At 38.9% G+C, this 17,147-nt stretch overlaps 1 protein-coding gene and 1 long non-coding RNA gene across 6 annotated transcripts; one reads left to right on the top strand and one right to left on the bottom strand.

The window, feature by feature from the left end:
• Positions 1–6,098: 6,098 nt before the first annotated feature.
• On the top strand, positions 6,099–12,141 carry LOC104441424 (lysine-specific demethylase JMJ25). Of its 3 annotated transcripts, XM_010054574.3 has the most exons (13): positions 6,101–6,294; positions 7,232–7,926; positions 8,042–8,157; positions 8,254–8,353; positions 8,882–9,014; positions 9,086–9,149; positions 9,248–9,950; positions 10,219–10,548; positions 10,823–11,146; positions 11,240–11,312; positions 11,391–11,476; positions 11,569–11,688; positions 11,796–12,141. In XM_010054574.3, the coding sequence occupies exons 2-13, from the start codon at positions 7,237–7,239 to the stop codon at positions 11,886–11,888; spliced, it is 2,832 nt and encodes a 943-aa protein (XP_010052876.2). In that variant the 5' UTR covers positions 6,101–6,294; positions 7,232–7,236; the 3' UTR covers positions 11,889–12,141. The 3 variants fall into 3 exon arrangements, with proteins under 3 accessions (XP_039167512.1, XP_010052876.2, XP_039167513.1); XM_039311578.1 differs by having other exon boundaries at positions 6,099–6,294; positions 11,569–12,141; XM_039311579.1 differs by lacking the exon at positions 6,101–6,294 and adding an exon at positions 6,393–6,721 and having other exon boundaries at positions 11,569–12,141.
• LOC104441426 lies at positions 10,675–16,761 on the bottom strand. Of its 3 annotated transcripts, XR_005550555.1 has the most exons (4): positions 16,527–16,761; positions 12,533–12,845; positions 11,938–12,067; positions 10,675–11,784 (listed from the first exon to the last, which is right to left on the bottom strand). It is a non-coding gene; the product is annotated as an uncharacterized LOC104441426 (long non-coding RNA). The 3 variants fall into 3 exon arrangements; XR_005550553.1 differs by having other exon boundaries at positions 10,675–12,067; XR_005550554.1 differs by lacking the exon at positions 11,938–12,067.
• Between the last annotated feature and the right edge of the window lie 386 nt (positions 16,762–17,147).

Below are 17,147 nucleotides of genomic sequence, written 5' to 3'. Positions count from 1 at the left end.
AGAGTCCGATCACGTGCGACGTTGGTGCAGGCCCGTCGTCTCCTCTGATGTCTAAAGCTGCTTTTGCTCGGTATTTTCTAAGCACATCGTGCATGAAGTACTTTCTTCATCTTCGATTACGTCATTACCGGACGAATTTTGGAAATGCTTCGACCTAATGAGATAGCAAGATACGATAGCAAATACTCAGCGGCTCCAAAGTCTTTCGGTTCTTTGTTCCGCTCTGGTTTCTGATTGCTTCGTCATCGTGGTACTTTGTGATATCGATAAGCCGACTCCCTAGTCGTAGAATGTGAAGAATCTCAAGTTCTGCCGCCTGAATTTGCGGCTTGACATCAATACAAACGAGAAATCGACCGAATAGTGCGCACCGTGTCAGATCGTTTCAAGCTACGAATTTTACTCTTCTATTTCTTGACCCTCTTAATTTCTTTTCACCTGTTCAGTTTGTTCTTTTTCTCGCTTGTCATTTCTGACCAAAGATGGGCGGCCATGCAAATTCCTTTATGACCGCCTGGGACGTCGTTGGATGGACAGATTGTCAGAAATGTCAAATGCTGTTTTACTTTCCGCCTGGAGGAGGAAGAAGCGTCAGCAGTGAGACTGACTGTTGAGACCCAACAAACTTTTCTTGGCATCATACATTTCACGTTGGGCAATAATACATTAGACAAAAATTATAATGTAATTACTGACGTGGCGCTAAATGTCATACTGGCATCCTAGGTGGGCAGTTTGAAGTTAAAAAGTTTGAAAAACATACTAGAAAGAGAGGAGAAATTACATTTTTGGTCTGCAGTAATTGGGGAATTCCCTTTTGATCCTCATACTCTATTTAATTGTAATTCCGATTCTTGTACTATTCAAGTTGACGGTATAACATTCTATCAAAACTTTTATGAGAAAAAATTCGTTGGAAATTACTGAGCAAGCTTCTGCTACTAATGCGGGAATCTTGTCTGTAAAAATCTCTAAACGAAGATTACATCTTTAGGCCTTGTTCTTTTTGAAATGATCAAGTTTCGTCCCTATGCTTTGTTTTTAATACCATTTACTGATGAGATTTTAGGCAATTTTTTTTTTTTCAAATTTCCATTCCAAATAAGACTAAAATAACATTGCCTATAATATAAAGCAAGATATATGTGCATTAGGTCTTTGTATCAGTAATAATTAAAGTAATTTTTTTTAAACCACTTAATATTTGAGGGTTGAGATAGGCAGTCGATATGATAACCTCCCGCTACAAGAATTACTTCCTATAGTGAGTGTGACCCGGTGAGGGAGCTAATGGGCTTTGCGTATGAAAGATTCAGGAGGATGATAATTGGCTAGGTGACAATTTTGGATTAATTGAATAAATTAGGTGGTTGAAACCTAAAAGTTGGCCTATTTCTATATTGGACTAAACTTCGTCATTGGGAGGTGACTTCTACAACTTAAATAAAGTTGAGAGCTTGCCGAGAAAAACCCACTTCGAATGAAATTGAGGAGAAAATTACCAATTTTTTTTTTAAAATTTATTGCACTTATGCCAATTTAATTTTAAATATTTTAATTAGAGGTGAGTAGCGATCTAGGGTCGACCCTGGACCGGCCCAACCCTATTGGTCCTGGTTTGGTTTCCAAGGGGACCGGGTCGGTCCTTGGTCCTAAGATTCCCGAACCCAGATCATGCTTGTGCGTGTTGGTCCCGGTCACTTGGAAGTTTAGGGTCCAATCCCGCACTAACCGTCGATAAAATATATTCATATATAATATATTTTAGATATTTAATATATAATAATTTTTTTCTTATAAATAGCAAACCCAGTCAGTGTTCTTCACTTGAACAGCTCGAATGATGGCGTGAATGACGGCGTGAAACGGTGTAAATAGCACTGTGAAATGGCTTAAAATGTCCTTAGCCTCTTGTCTTATTCTTCCGTCTTTATTCTATTCATTTTTCACTTAAAAACAAAACTTTCCCTTGTGAGCAAGAGCAACCTTGCCCTATTCGCCGTGCACACTCACCCGCTCGCCAATCGTCGCTCATGGCTCGTTGCTTGTCGTTCACGGTTGGCCGCTCGACTTGCTCACCGCTCGGCGCTGGCCGCTGGATTCTTGCCTCGCTCGACGCTTGCGCTGCTTGCCGTTGGTCGCTTGCCGCCGTTGGCCACTTGTCACTTGCCTCGCTCAACGCCTATGCCGCTCCCCGCTTAACGGCCCCACTGCTTGCCTCTCTTAAGTGGCCTAAAATTCTTTTCTCTTAAACTTCCCATCTCATCCCATTTCCCTCAAGGAAGAATGATTCAAAGACAAATCAAAAGCAAGAAAATTATAGTACGCTTTAGTGATGGAAACACTTTATCTCTATTAGCAATCTTGATCATTTATATAGTTTGTTGTTTTTAACTAGTGTGGAATTTTTATGATCACCTTATCTTAAATTTATGTTGACTATGTACTTATATTTATAGTTTGTTGCTCAAGATCATAATGTTGATTGATATGTAATTTGAAAAAATGAGTTTTACTTTTTAAGGAATTAAAAAAAATGAAATAAAAAAATTATCAGTTAGTCTCGGATTGACTCTGGAACCGGACCGAACCCATAAAGTCGGTCCAGTCCTCGTCCTAGACTTGATCGGGTTGGTTCTCGGTCCCAAAAATTGGGAACTAACACTGTGGGGGTTGTAACTAGGGTTAGGTGTTGGACCGGCCCAACCCGGACCATGATCCTAGGGTTAGGCGTCGGACCGGCCCAACTCGGACCATGATCACCCCTAATTTTAATTGTGTCAATTGAATTCTAAACCTTTTTACGTATTGCCAGTTATGTCAATTTGGCTAATTTTGAGTAGAAAATACTAATGTGGCAATAGTCAACGTCGATTATCCTATGTAGCATATTAGTGTTGATATCGATAATTTATTACATTTTTCTGAAATTTTTTCTTTTTTCTTTTTCCTTTTTTGCTGTGGTCGATTTTAGGTGACGGTTGGAGAGACTAGATGAGATTAATGAAGAGACAAACATCTCGGCTTTTCTTTGATATGTCCATAAAAAATTCAAAATATTTAAACCGTGGAATCCGATTGATCAAACAATTAACATAAGCAAACCATAATAGATTGAATGATTAAGATACATTTGAATTTATTCACTTTATCCACGCAATAATTTCTTATAATATTGATCATCATGTCTAAATTTGAAGGCTTCATATCTCTATCATCTCTTGAAAGGAGATCGGCAACTAGATATTATTTTTTCAATCTTGTGAATGTACTCCACGGGAGCATAATTGCTAGTTCTGCCTTTCGGCAATTGATTATTTTCCCCTCTTGTTCGATTGGGTTAGATTTGGACCCCCCTCCCCCAAAAAAAAAACCAACTAATTTGATTTCCGATTCAAATCTTTCGTGAGCAAGAGTCACAACATTAGTTTCTGATTCAAGGCCCTATACCGACTCCCTAGTCGTAGAATGTGAAGGTATGTGAAGAATCTCAAGTTCTGCCGCCTGAATTTGCGGCTTGACATCAGTACAAACGAGAAATCGACCGAATAGTGCGCACCGTCTCAGATCGTTCCAAGCTACGAATTTTACTCTTCTATTTCTTGACCCTCTTAATTTCTTTTCACCTGTTCAGTTTGTTCTTTTTCTCGCTTGTCATTTCTGACCAAAGATGGGCGGCCATGCAAATTCCTTTATGACCGCCTGGGACGTCGTTGGATGGATAGATTGTCAGAAATGTAAATGCTGTTTTACTTTCCGCCTGGAGGAGGAAGAAGCGTCAGTAGTGAGACTGACTGTTGAGACCCAACAAACTTTTCTTGGCATCATACATTTCTGGCATCCTAGGTGGGCAGTTTTAAAGTTAAAAAGTCTGAAAAACATACCAAAAAGAGAGGAGAAAGTACATTTTTGATCTGCAGTTTCTGGGGAATTCCCTTTTGATCCTTGTACTCTATTTAATTGTAATTTTGATTCTCGTACCATTCGGGTTGACAGTATAACATTCTATCAGACTTCCATAAAAAAAATTCGTTGGAAATTACTGAGCAAGCTTCTACTACTAATGCGGGAATCTTGCCTGTGAAAATCTCTAAATAAAGATCGCATCTTAAGGCCTTGTACTTTTTGAAATGATCAAGTTTCATCCCTATGCTTTGTTTGTAATACCATTTATTGATGAGATTTTAGGCAATTTTTTTTTTCAATTTCCATTCCAAATAAGACTAAAATAACATTGCCTATAATCTAAAGCATGATATATGTGCATTAGGTCTTTGTATCAGTAATAATTAAAGTAATATTTTTTCAAAAACCACTTATTATTTGAGGGTTGCACTAGGCAGTCGATATGATAACCTCCCGCTAAAAGAATTACTTCCTATGGTGAGTGTGACCCGGTGAGGGAGCTAATGTGCTTTGCGTTCGAAAGATTCAAGAGTATGATAATTGGCCAGGTGACAATTTTTGATTAATTGAATGAATTAGGCGGTTGAAACTTGGCCTATCTCTATATTGGACTAAACTTCATCATTGGAAGGTGACTTCTACAACTTAAATAAAGTTGAGAGCTTGCTGAGAAAAACCCACTTCATCATGAAATATAGGAGAAAATTACCATAAACTTTTAAATTTATTGCACTCATGTCAATTCAATTTTATCTTTTAATTGTGCTAATTGAATCTTAGACCTTTTTACATATTACCATTATGTCAATTTGGCTAATTTTGACTAGAAAACGCTAATTTGACGATAGTTAGTGTCGGTTATTCTATGTAGCATATTAGTGTTGATGTTGACAACTTATTAACTTTTTCTGAAATTTTTTCTTTTTTCCTTCTTTTTTTGCTATGGTCAATCTTAGGTAACGGTTAGAGAGGCTGGACAAGGTTAATGAAAATACAAGCATCTCGGCTTTTCTTTGATATGTCCATAAAAAATTCAAAATATTATGAGAAGAATCGGGTGCTCTCAATGCTTATCTAAACCGTCGAATCCGATTGATCAAACAAATAACATGAGCATACCATAATAGATTGAATGATTAAGATACATTTGAATTTATTCACTTTATCCATGCAATAATTTCCTACAATATTGATCATCAATCATATCTAAATTTGAAGGCTTCATATCTCTATCATCTATTGAAAAGAGATCGGCAACTATATATTATCTTTTCAATCTCGCGAATGTACTCCACGGGAGCATAATTTTGGTTCTGCCTTTAGGCAACTGATTATTTTCCCCTCTTGTTCGATTGGGTTAGATTTGGACCCCCCAAAAAAAAAACCAAATAATTCAATTCCCGATTCAAATCTTTTCGTGATCGAGAGTCACAAGGTTAGTTTCCGATTCAAGGCCCTATCCCGAACCCACCCTTGCAAATAACGATGGTAATAGATCAAACGAAGAAGAAAAAAAAAAAAGAACACAAAAAACCTCAAAAATCCAAACGAGAGATCGGTCACGACTCAGAAGAAAAAGGAAATTGTTTCCTGGGTCGGTCCGAAATGCTCTCAAGATCCGACCCGGCCTCGAAAACCTTGGCAACGCCGGCTTAGTCAAACGCCATCAGCTCCGAACCAAAGCCAATTTCTTTTAACTATATATATTGTACCCTCGTCCACGTCTCCCGACGCTGATTCAATAGAAAGCTGGATCGTGAACAAGAGCTGAAAAGCTCGATTAAAAAAAAACAAGAGCCGAAAGACGTTCGAGCTCAAAGCTAGTGTCGGGAGTCGGGGACCACGTGGGAAAATTCCCGGAGGCGGGGAGGCCGCCCCCGCCATTCCTTTGATAAATCTCCCCCTACCCCGATCACAAAAGGCCAAAAAAGGAAACCAAAAAAAAATAAAAAAAATAGCAAAAAATTGGGGGTGTGTTGAGAATCCGACAGTTGGCCAGGTGGGGGACGTCACACGTGGGGGCGACCTCCTCCTCTTCCTCCGAATCTGCGAAGTAAAACCAACGGCAGCAGCAGCAGATGATAACCGGCCACGGCGCCTCCGCGTGCGCCTTAACGACCGAAGATTCGGTCCGATTTTCTTTCTTTCTTTTTTTTTTTTTTTTTTTTCCAGCTCCCCCCCGCCCGCCTACTCCTTATTTACTACCTCCCTCTACCAAATCTTCTCTCTCTCTCTCTCTCTTGCCGGCTCGATCGATCGATCGTTCCCTCGCCTACCCCCCGATCGCATTCCCCCCGCCGCAATCGCCGCCTCCGCCGCCGCCGCGATCGCGCTGCTGATCCGCCCCCGGCGTCGGAGCCGGAACCTGCGCCGCGCTCCTCCGATCGGGTGAGTTGCATCGAGCGACTCCCGCGCCCCCCTCGCCCGTTCTTCTCGCGGTTCTCTCTCTGTTTTCTTCTTTTCTTTTTTTTTTTTTTTGGTTGGTTTCGGTTTTGGTTTCGATAGGTTCCGCTACGCGATTACGGGCCTCCTTTCTTTTGGTTTTTTTCTGGAAGCGCTTTGGGGAGGAGGGGTGGTTCTGTTTTGTTCTCTTCTGGATCCGCCTTTTCGACGGTATCGACACGTCTGGACTTCGCGTTGACTTCAAGTCAACGGGGCCGCGCTTTTCCCTTTTTGCTTTTTCTATTTTTTTTTTTTTTTTTTTGGTGCCCGTCCTGCAGTATGTGAGAATCGGTGTCGTGGGTTCTGTTTCGTTTGGCGATCGGCAGAGGGTCGAGTTCGGCGATCGGCGCGAGCGCTTGCGGCCTCTGTTCCGGTATATCTTTCTTCGTTTGGTGTTCTTTTCTCGGCCCCCCGTTGACTGTTGTATTGACTTTGCGCAGTTCCGCTCCGTCCTGTTTCTGGAAACGAGTTGCTCTGCTTGGGCAAAAACGAATCTTTTTTTTTTTTTTTTTTTTTGATTGTCGGATTTTGATAAACATGAAGTGGCCTCTGCTTTTTCCTTTTCTGGGTTTTCTTCTTTTTTGAGTTTTGTATACGATTCTCGTTTGACTTGGCTCATTGTGCTGCTGATTTTATTAGATGCGGCGTCTCCAAGCTTCGGACTTTGCTCGGAATTGGAAATTCTCTGAACTTTTGTGTTTCCTGACGCGCATTCCTCTTTTGAATTGAGTTTCTTTTTATGTCGAGAGTGCTGCTTTGAAATAGATTCTGGGGCATTAATATGAAAACGTTGAAAAAAAGAAGAATGAAAATCGCGAAAAGTGTGGTTGGTTTTAAAGTGGACGTGTTAATATGATTGAATCGATCTATCTAATTCCTGCAGTGAGAATGGTAGCTGCCGTGTTCCCCAAGCACCGGCAGCTCAGTCATTATGCCGGTAATGCCAACCTGAACATCCCGAGATCCTCAAAGGCCGAGAAGCTTGCGACAAGCAGAAGATTCCCAAGGAGCTCATTGGATGGAATGGATAGTAGGACGTTGGAAGATAAGGGGAAGCCTATTATGGTGACACATGCGAAGAGAACTGAAGTTGTGTCACAGGATAAAGGAATGAAGAAGAGAAAGTTGGATGGAATTGATGAGTGTTTAAATGGTAAGAATATTGCAAAGAAGTATAGGAGCGCGACCGGAAAGAGAAGTTCGGTGAATGGGTCGTCCCGGACTAGATGGGAAAGCTTTGACCAAGTAAAGTCCTCGTTCAAGATGCAGAAATTGAGCAAGTCTGAAAAGCCTCAAGCAGGCAGCAGAACCAGAAAGTTCCGAACTTACAAGCCACGGAGGGACAGTAGCGAGGGACTTTCTGATGTTGAGTCCATGGACAATGGATCCAGTGAAGATTCGGAAGAAGCACGTATAGTCAAAATGAGAACCCGCAGGAGAAGAGAAAACAAGTTTGATCTGATGAATGATTCACTGCATGATTCCTCTTCGGCATCGCCATCCTCCTCTGGCTCCTTTCATTCAACTCTGAAAATTGATTACACTGGGGATACTGGCTGCTCGAAGGGAAAGTATGAGGTAACCTATTTGTTGTCTGTTCATTTACCATTTGGTTTCACAAAGTTGCTTTCTACTTCAGGACAAAGGTTTCTGGGCTTCTTATTCAATTCTAACTGTGACTTGCTTCGAGCAGGCTCAAGGAAAACAGCGATTGAGATGTCATCAATGCATGAAGAAAGAAAGAAGGATCGTAGTCCCATGTACCAGCTGTAAGCAGAAGCTATATTGTATCCAGTGCATCAAGCAATGGTACACTTTCTGTTGTTGGAGTCGATACTTTTATCTGTCTAATTGTCGAATATTACATATTTACTTACTGAGGCTAGTCTTCTTTTCGCTTAAAAGGTACCCTCAGATGTCAGAAATAGACATCGCAGAACTTTGCCCATTTTGCCGTGGAAATTGCAATTGCAGCTGTTGCTTGCACTCTAGAGGCATCATAAAGGTAGGTTATCTTATTTTGTATGAAATGAGAACAGATTTACTCAAATGTATGGTGTATGGAAAACCAAACCGGTGACGTAACGGTGTTTCCAATTTTCATCAGTATTTCTTGAGATGACTGTTTGTATCTTTTCTCAGTCACTAATTTTCCACTTCTTTATCTCTCATCAATTAGAAATAAGTGCTTGGTCAAGTGATGGTCCACCCATAATTAGATCAAAGAGGTCTTGGGCTAGCTGCTTGATCTTCCTAACAAAAACAGAAAACAATCAACAATCAGTAAGACTAATGACCTGTCATTTTCTGGGAGAGTTTCCATGGTCTTCCCTCATGGTTTAGTTATCTGTTAGATTATATAGCTGCTGTGATGTTAAAAACTGAACTTGCCCAGGCATCCTATCTGTTGAGTACTTAATGGGTTGGAACAAACTATCAAACTCTAGGATGCTTAATACCATTACTCATGGAAATGCCCTGTCAGAAACTGTCATTTTTTTTTTGACTAATTCACGGTGTTATACAATTTCAGGCGTCAAAAATGAGCATGTCTGATGATGAAAAGGTCCAGCACCTGAAGTACATAATAAAAGCACTGCATCCATTTTTAAGGCAAATTTGCAAAGAGCAAATTCAGGAGACACGAATTGAAGCTAACATACAAGGTGTGGATGGTAAAACTTGCTTCCCCATTTATCTTACGTCAGTATGTGGCTTATATAATTAATATATTCAGGAATGCCGTTTGATGAGATTGAAGTGCCAATGTCTCTTTGTCACAATTGGGAGCGTGTCTACTGGTAAGATGTTTAGTGTCCATACAAAGAGTACAAACACATACTTTTGCATGTTTTCATTCCTATGTAACTAACAGAATATATTTTTATTTTTGGAGCAGCGACAATTGTGCTACTTCAATTGTGGACTTCCACAGAAGCTGTCCAGAATGCTCTTTTGAACTGTGTCTCAATTGCTGCCAAGATATTCGCCGGGGAAAAGTCCCTTCCCGTGCCGAGGTGAAGCTTCAGTTTGAGGACAGAGGCAATGAGTATATCCATGGTGGAGATCCTGCGCCAATTCTTGTGCCAAATACAGAAATTTTTCGAAGTAATGTTGCTCAATCCATTGAATGGAAGGCCAACACTGATGGGAGCATCAACTGTGCTTCAAAAGAGATGGGTGGATGTGGTAATCATAAGTTAGAGCTCAAACGCATACTTGATAAAGATTGGATTCGCAGGCTGGAGTTGCGAGCAAGAAACTTGCTGAAAATTGGCAAACCTGAACAGACCATTCAAAAGCATAACTGCTCTGAAATTGGGGATGAGATGCTAAGGAAAGCCGCATCCAGAGAAGGGTCCACTGACAATTACTTGTATTGTCCGGCATCAAGTGCATTTTTGGATGAAGAGGAGCTTCTATGCTTCCGACGTCACTGGATTAAGGGTGAACCTGTGATTGTTCAAAATGTTCTAGAGCGGACCCCTGGTTTGAGCTGGGAACCCATGGTAATGTGGCGTGCATTATGTGAGAATATGGATTCAGCATCTGGTTCAAAATTTTCTGAAGTCAGAGCCATTGACTGCCTAGCTGGTTGTGAAGTAAATATCATTATCCCACCTTTAGTTTTTTAAATAACATGTAAAGACATTTTTACCTGTCCATGTACTCATGGTAACGGATATTTGGAGATATTGTTATCTCAGTACTTACCATACATGTGATAACTAAATATTATTTCCTAAGTAATTTTACCATATATTTGGAAGCTTCAAGCTCAAGTGTATCTTTTTTTTGTGTTCATGCATTTAAAATCATATTTTTTCATACCTAGAATATTTTGTTTATGGCACTTGATTGAATTTTCAGGTGGACATTAGCACACGCCAATTCTTCAAAGGCTACTCAGAGGGGCGAAGATATGCTAACTTTTGGCCTGAGATGCTAAAGCTGAAGGACTGGCCTCCTTCGGACAAATTTGAGGATCTTTTACCACGCCACTGTGATGAGTTCATAACTGCACTGCCATTTCATGCATATACCGACCCTCGATCGGGCTTCCTCAACCTTGCTGTGAAGTTACCACCAAGTGTCTTGAAGCCAGACATGGGGCCGAAGACTTATATCGCCTATGGTTTGGCTGAAGAGCTAGGAAGAGGTGACTCTGTGACCAAGCTTCACTGCGATATGTCAGACGCGGTATGCCTTATTCATAAAGTGTTGCAATAAATCTCTAGATTTTTGCAAGAATGGAATATTTATAAGAACATCTGGAATGAAAGTTTTTGAGAAAACAGTAGAGAAAATGTGTTGCCACAAGCACGATTTAGAGGCAAAAGTTGCTCGATATTATTATACTGGTGATGTCCAATACAGTAATTGCTTCTTTGATTGATATATGATGGAAACTACTACCAGTCCATGTCTGCCATCTGCCACCATAATCAGACACTCGCATGTGTTGTCTTAACAGGTGAATATCCTGACGCACACATCAGAGGTATCCTTAAGTGAGGAGCAGCAATCTGCAGTGAAAACCTTGAAAGAGAAGCACAAATTACAGGATGTGATGGAACTTCAATGTCTTGTCGGCGGTGTATATTTTCAAGATGGCCGTGAGGGAGGCTGGGAGAAAGGAGAGAAATGCAGAAAAGATCTCTGTTCGGACCAAGAAATCAAGCAAAGAGGCGGTGCATTGTGGGACATTTTCCGAAGAGAGGACGTCCCCCTGTTGGAGGCATATCTTAGGAAGCACCATAACGAATTCAGGCATACATACTGCGCTCCAATTAAAGAGGTGAATTTCCCAGAACAATTAAGCTGTGCTCTTGTTGGCATATTTATGTAAAGCTATGTTCCTGGATTTGATTCTCACTCCCTCGATGATCAGGTCATTCATCCGATCCATGACCAATCATTTTATCTTACTTTGGAGCACAAGAGGAAGTTGAAGGAGGAATTTGGTTAGTATATATGCTGTGATGAATTTTTCCTCTTAATACAGTATCTGATCGTTGATGATAACTTGTGAAACTTTTTAGGGATTGAACCATGGACATTCGAACAACACTTAGGCGAAGCAGTTTTTATTCCCGCCGGATGCCCTCACCAAGTTAGAAATCTGAAGGTAAGAACTGCTTCTTTAAATCTTTTACCTGTACCATCACCTTGTACTGAAAGTCCTCTAAATTGTGGGCACCATCATCATTCTTCATGTAGTCATGCACAAAAGTTGCTGCCGACTTTGTCTCTCCTGAGAATATCGGTGAGTGCCTCCGTTTGACTGAGGAGTTCAGACAGCTCCCAAGGAATCATAAAGCCAGAGAGGACAAACTTGAGGTAACACATAAGTATAGCCTTACATCATGCCTTATATTTTGTTTGGCTGTGGCATCTTTTTGCTTTTCCAGCTGTTCTTACCCTTCTCTGATCTCTCTGTGAAACAGATTAAAAAGATGATTATATATGCAGTCGATCAAGCAACTAAAGATTTAGAGGACTTGTTACAGATGAGAAGGAGATCCACGGTAGTATGGTAGTTTAAGTAACATCGGGATCTGCTCAAAGCAGAGGGAAGAGGATACTAACACCGAGAGTTAGCTTCTGCAACAGCTACCTTTTTGGTCTTTTGGTCTTATAAATTTTTTTTGTACATAGTCATCTTGTCTCCATTTTATTGTTGAGAAGTGCAAGAACTTTGCCAGCTCACAAATTTTGCCTGGAACAAATTTAGTCGATTATTGATTCTGCAATTAAATTTGCAGCAAGAATCTACATTGATTACCCCATCAACCAAAACCTACCCGCCTGTGAAAATTCCAATTAGTAACGATTTTCTATAATTAAGCATCCTCCAATTCAATGGTCCATTGCAGGAAACAATTGTCTCAGAACCCTCCATCTGAGACACGCTAACATACTGTATGGAGTACCATCATGATAATGTTTGGATTATCAATTATCCAACAATACAATTACGCCTTGACAAAAAGAATCAGAAAACTTTATTATGATAAGGCTTTATTATGCGTTCCCTCAAGTTTGTCCTCTCTGGCTTTATGATTCCTTGGGAGTTGTCTGAAACTCCTTAGTCACCAATAATGCTAGTGCCCACAATATAGAGGACTTTCAGTACAAGGTGAGGCGATGGTACAGGTAAAAGATTTGAAGAATCAGTTCTTACCTTCAGATTTCTAGCTTGGTGGGGGCATCTGGCGAAAATAAAAACTGCTTCGCCTAAGCGTTGTTCAAATGTCCATGGTTCAATCCCTATAATCAACCACTGGATGTATTAAGAGGAAAAATTCATCACTTTCAGCATATACTAACCAAATTCCACCTTCAACTTCCACTTGTGCTCCAAAGTAAGATAAAATGATTGGTTGTGGATTGGATGAATGACCTGATCATCATCGAGGGAGTGAGAATCAGATCCAGGAACATAGTTGCAGCAAGAATCTACATTGATTACCCCCATCAACATGCGTTAAATAAACCTGCCCACCAAGGAAAATTTTAATTAGCAATTATTTTGTATAATTAAACATCCTCCAATTCAATGGTCTATTGCAGGAAACAATAGTCTTATAACCCTCCATCTGAGACACACTAACATACTGATGGAGTACCATCACAATAATGTTTGTATTATCAATCATCCCACAATACAATTACACCTTAACAAAAATAATCATAAATTGCATTTATGAATTCACTTGATAAATAGAAAGAGGAGGTGAAGAAAATGAGGGATATTTAAGCTGTCCATCTGTTTCATGATTATTCTAACCTTCACCTTTATAATGCTTGTCAGATTAAGTCAGAAGGAGGAGGATTAGGGGTTAGCGCTTTAGATTAGTGGGAGCAATAAAAGAAAAGGAGAATCAAATTCAATATAAGGGAATTTACAGCTATGTCCTGAAATTGATAATTATTTTGAGATAATCTTAAAGATCGAGAATTTAGCCCCTTAAATCTATAATTTATTTTGGTTCATAATTTCGTTTAAGTCGAAAGTGGATCGCAATCCTCGCACCTAATTTAGCTAAGTTAGTACTACAGATATGTGTAACTATACTAAGAGAAATACGTCTAAAATAAACTCAAGAAAATGTTTGAATTAAAAGTGCATTTATTTCATGAAAAACAAATGATTTGAAAAATCTGTTTCTAAAGATAAATCGCTCAAATTACCTACAGAAATGAATGAAGGAAGAGAATTTTCGTTGTCTATGAAAATATCTAAATTTAAATCATCATCAATAATAAAATATTTTTCATTGACTAATCATTTCAAGTGATATTAGCAATTCTATTTCAGAAAATATTTTTCAAATCATTTGTTTTCCATGAAACAAATGAAGCCTAAGATAATTACATATGTCAAAGTAATGATCCAAATTTTAATGACACAAGTATTATCATGCAAAAACCGCTGAACAATGTACGTCATAATTCGTGTACATAATGGAGCTAAGTCACAAAGAGATTTCATTATCTACATATAGACAGTTCAGATTACTCAAAAGTATGGTAAAGTTAGGTCAAAAGAAAGTGACCCGAATGCAATGTAAATGAAAGAAAAATACTAGTTACACAAAGAATGTGGGGTAAAATATATTTAGTTATTGGGAAAAAAGTTTCATCGTGCAAAAACGTTGAACAATGTACTTCATATTTCGTGTCCATAATGGAGCAAAGTCATAAAGAGACACGGTAAAATTAGGTCGAAAGAAAGTGGCATGAACGCAATGTACATGAAAGAAAGAGGTGGGGTAAAATTAACATATTTAATTATTGGGAAAAAGCAAATAAAAATTCAAAATTATAACCACATATTTACTCTAGATTTTTTTTTTTTTTTTTTTTTTTGTGACACCAAAATTGTATTGTGTGACATAATTACCCTCTATCAATGAATATGTAGATAGCAAATAATGATGATATGGCGTGAGTCAACTCATGTTTTTTTTTTTTTTTTTACTACTGGAGAATCCCGTACGGCCGAAGGTAGGTAAACCATGAGTGACGCTAGGTGGGCACCTACCACCCTGACGTCACACTTAAGACACCACTAGGTTTCAAACCCCTCACCTTTGGGCAATGATCAACGGAGCTCTTATCCAACTACCATGGCCAGTGGTGTCAACTCATTATATGTTTGAGTTCTTCTTTTTCTTATTTTTGTTTTTCCTTCCTCCCTCATGTTCTTCCTTGGTCCACTGCAATTCAAGCTTACCAATTCTCTTACTCCATCTACCAATTCCCCAACGCGGAGGCCATGATCGACTCTATCTCATTCTGCCTATTTCTCTCTTGCTCTTGAATCTTATCATAGGCCATTTCCCAAAATAGAACTTTTGCAATCTGCCTAATATCTTTTCAGCTTATTTGACAAATGGAAAAATATGTGCGATTTTTTTTTTTTTTAATTTTCATAATCTAACTCTTAACTCACTCTTATGCTTCTTTAGATAGGCAAGAGAGTCAAACCACACACCTAAAATTGAACTCACCACCCCAACCCAAAATTAAACTCCCCACCTCCCTCTTTTCATATGGGAAGGGTAGCCACTAGGGCAACTCCACTTTTAGCAGATCCCATGAGTTGTAGAACACCAACTTAAAGTCTAAAGATAGTTATAGAACACAACTTTAAGTCCAATTCAAATTAGAGTGCGAAAATTGAACAAAATATCCCCACCCCCAAACTAAAATCGAACTCCCCACCTTCCCCTCTTCCCACATGGGAAGGGTAGCCACTAGTGCAATCCTACTTATAGCAAATTCCAAAAGTTGAAAACAACTTTAGTTTGAAGATAGTTTAGAACACCGACTTAAGTCCAATTCAAATTACAGAACATGAGAATCAAACCATACACTTGAAACTAAATATCCCTGCCCTAAACCAGAACCGAACTCCCCACCTTCCCCTTTCCACATGGGAAGGGTAACCACTAAGGCAACTCTCAATGGTTAAAATGTGTGATTCACCGGTACTTTTAGTAGATTCTAATAATTGAAGATAGATGTAGAACACCTATTAGAGTCTAATCCAAATTAATAAAGAGCTGAATTTCCCATAGAACTAACCATCTATTTCATCTGTAAGATGATAATTGATAATTGCATGTCGTATCCACATTGCATCTATTTGACTTCTTTTTAAGAATTCTCATTGATGAGTAATGCGTCAAGTACAATTTTAGGATTTTGGTGTAAAAGAAAAGTTTTTCCTATTTGATTTCTTTTTAAGAATGCTCCGATGTGTCATATGTGTCATACAAGCACAAATTTGAAATTTTTGGTGTAAAGAAAAAGTTTGGAGCAATCTAGTCGCAACTTTTAAAATACATGAAGTTCTTAGCATTTATCAAAAACATACAGTTAAATTATGTTGAGCCAAGAGCTTTTTGACTGACATGCACATAAAAAAGATTTGATTGGAAGGTTTATGACTATTTGCTATTTTTGTTTGCGCCTGATATATAGGCTGCTTCTTGCTTCTGGTTAGCTTGCTGCCGCCTTGCTCATAGTCGTCTTTGTTTTCTTTCGGCTCTCTTCCATTCGTTCTGACTTGTTATCATTATGAGTGTAAGTTTTTGGCACTAAGCCTTTTATATAATTTGGTTAAAGCTCAATATATTTTCCCTTTACTAAAAAAAAAAAAAAAAAAAAGATTTGATTGGAAGGTTTAGGACTTTTATGACTTTTTATGCAATTTTCTAGCCTTGATCTATACTCTTTCAAAGGACTATGAAAAATATAAGTAATAATTATAGAACATATTTGGTGTAGCAAAAAGGATCACGACAAAAACTATTTGGTGTAGCTTTGCTGCAGCATTCTAATATGAGGAGCTGCATCAAACCTATACTACTCAAGTTTTATTTGAAATTGTTAAATTTGATGGAAAAATCAAGGGTTCTCAAAATAAGTAAAAATAACAAGGTGATGTTCATATCTTGAAGTCTTTATTTATAACCCAGCAAACAAAATATAATGAATAAATAAATGAAAAATTATGTCAACCTATTACTCTTCTTTTCAATGAGTATGAAAAGGGCTTCCAAGGGCTTCCTAAATCTAATCTTTTGAGTCTCTTCCCTTTTCAAAGAGATTCATCTTAAATTAAGAAGAAAACAATCCAGAATCATGAAGAACTTCACACCCCTTACCTGGATTTCTGGCCAAAGCTTCCAGATTTTGAAACTAGAGGGTTCTGTTCCATCTTCCTCAACCCATCTTCTCTCTCATGATTATGGATGATGATTCTCATGATTATGGATGATGACAGGCTGATTTCCTTCTCCTTTTCCTCCTCCTCTTCCATCTTCATCTTCTACCATGGATCACCATGGATCAACAACTTTCATGAGAGCAGAGGCTCCTTAATTTTCTTGGGATCTGAGATGATTGCAAGTCTATGAAGCAATCTCTCCTGGTGGGCCTTCTTATATTCTTTTAGAGATTCCCATGAGGATTTCACTGGTCAGCTGAAATGACCATCTTGCCCTTTCTCTCCCCTGTTTTAGCTGCTTGACAGCTAATGTGATAAGGAAATCGGCCGTGCTTATCGGGATATGATTAGATTCAGTTTCCACCGTTCATCTACTTCCAAATTCAAACATGTGGCAAAGCGATAATCTTCCAAGGCTAATCCAGCATGTGAAAAGAATCCAGCGACAAAGGAGGGGAGGAAAAAAAAGGGAAGCAATCCAGCAAATATTTAAAAGATCATTGTTGAATTCATTATTGGTATAAAAAATATTTACGCGTGTACTATGGATAATCACAAA

This window comes from Eucalyptus grandis, chromosome 4 (assembly GCF_016545825.1).
Source record: "Eucalyptus grandis isolate ANBG69807.140 chromosome 4, ASM1654582v1, whole genome shotgun sequence".
In the NCBI taxonomy this organism is placed as follows: domain Eukaryota; kingdom Viridiplantae; phylum Streptophyta; class Magnoliopsida; order Myrtales; family Myrtaceae; genus Eucalyptus; species Eucalyptus grandis.
Note: the sequence above shows the minus strand (reverse complement) of the source record. Positions and strands in the feature narration are given on the sequence as shown.

Bases quoted from the DNA above. Each gene is read 5' to 3' on its own strand.
- LOC104441424 (XM_039311578.1), top strand. From the start codon at position 7,237: ATGGTAGCTGCCGTGTTCCCCAAGCACCGGCAGCTCAGTCATTATGCC. The intron at 8,158-8,253 runs GTACACTTTCTG...TTCGCTTAAAAG, and splicing joins ATCCAGTGCATCAAGCAATG to GTACCCTCAGATGTCAGAAA. The intron at 11,147-11,239 runs GTGAATTTCCCA...CTCGATGATCAG, and splicing joins ACTGCGCTCCAATTAAAGAG to GTCATTCATCCGATCCATGA.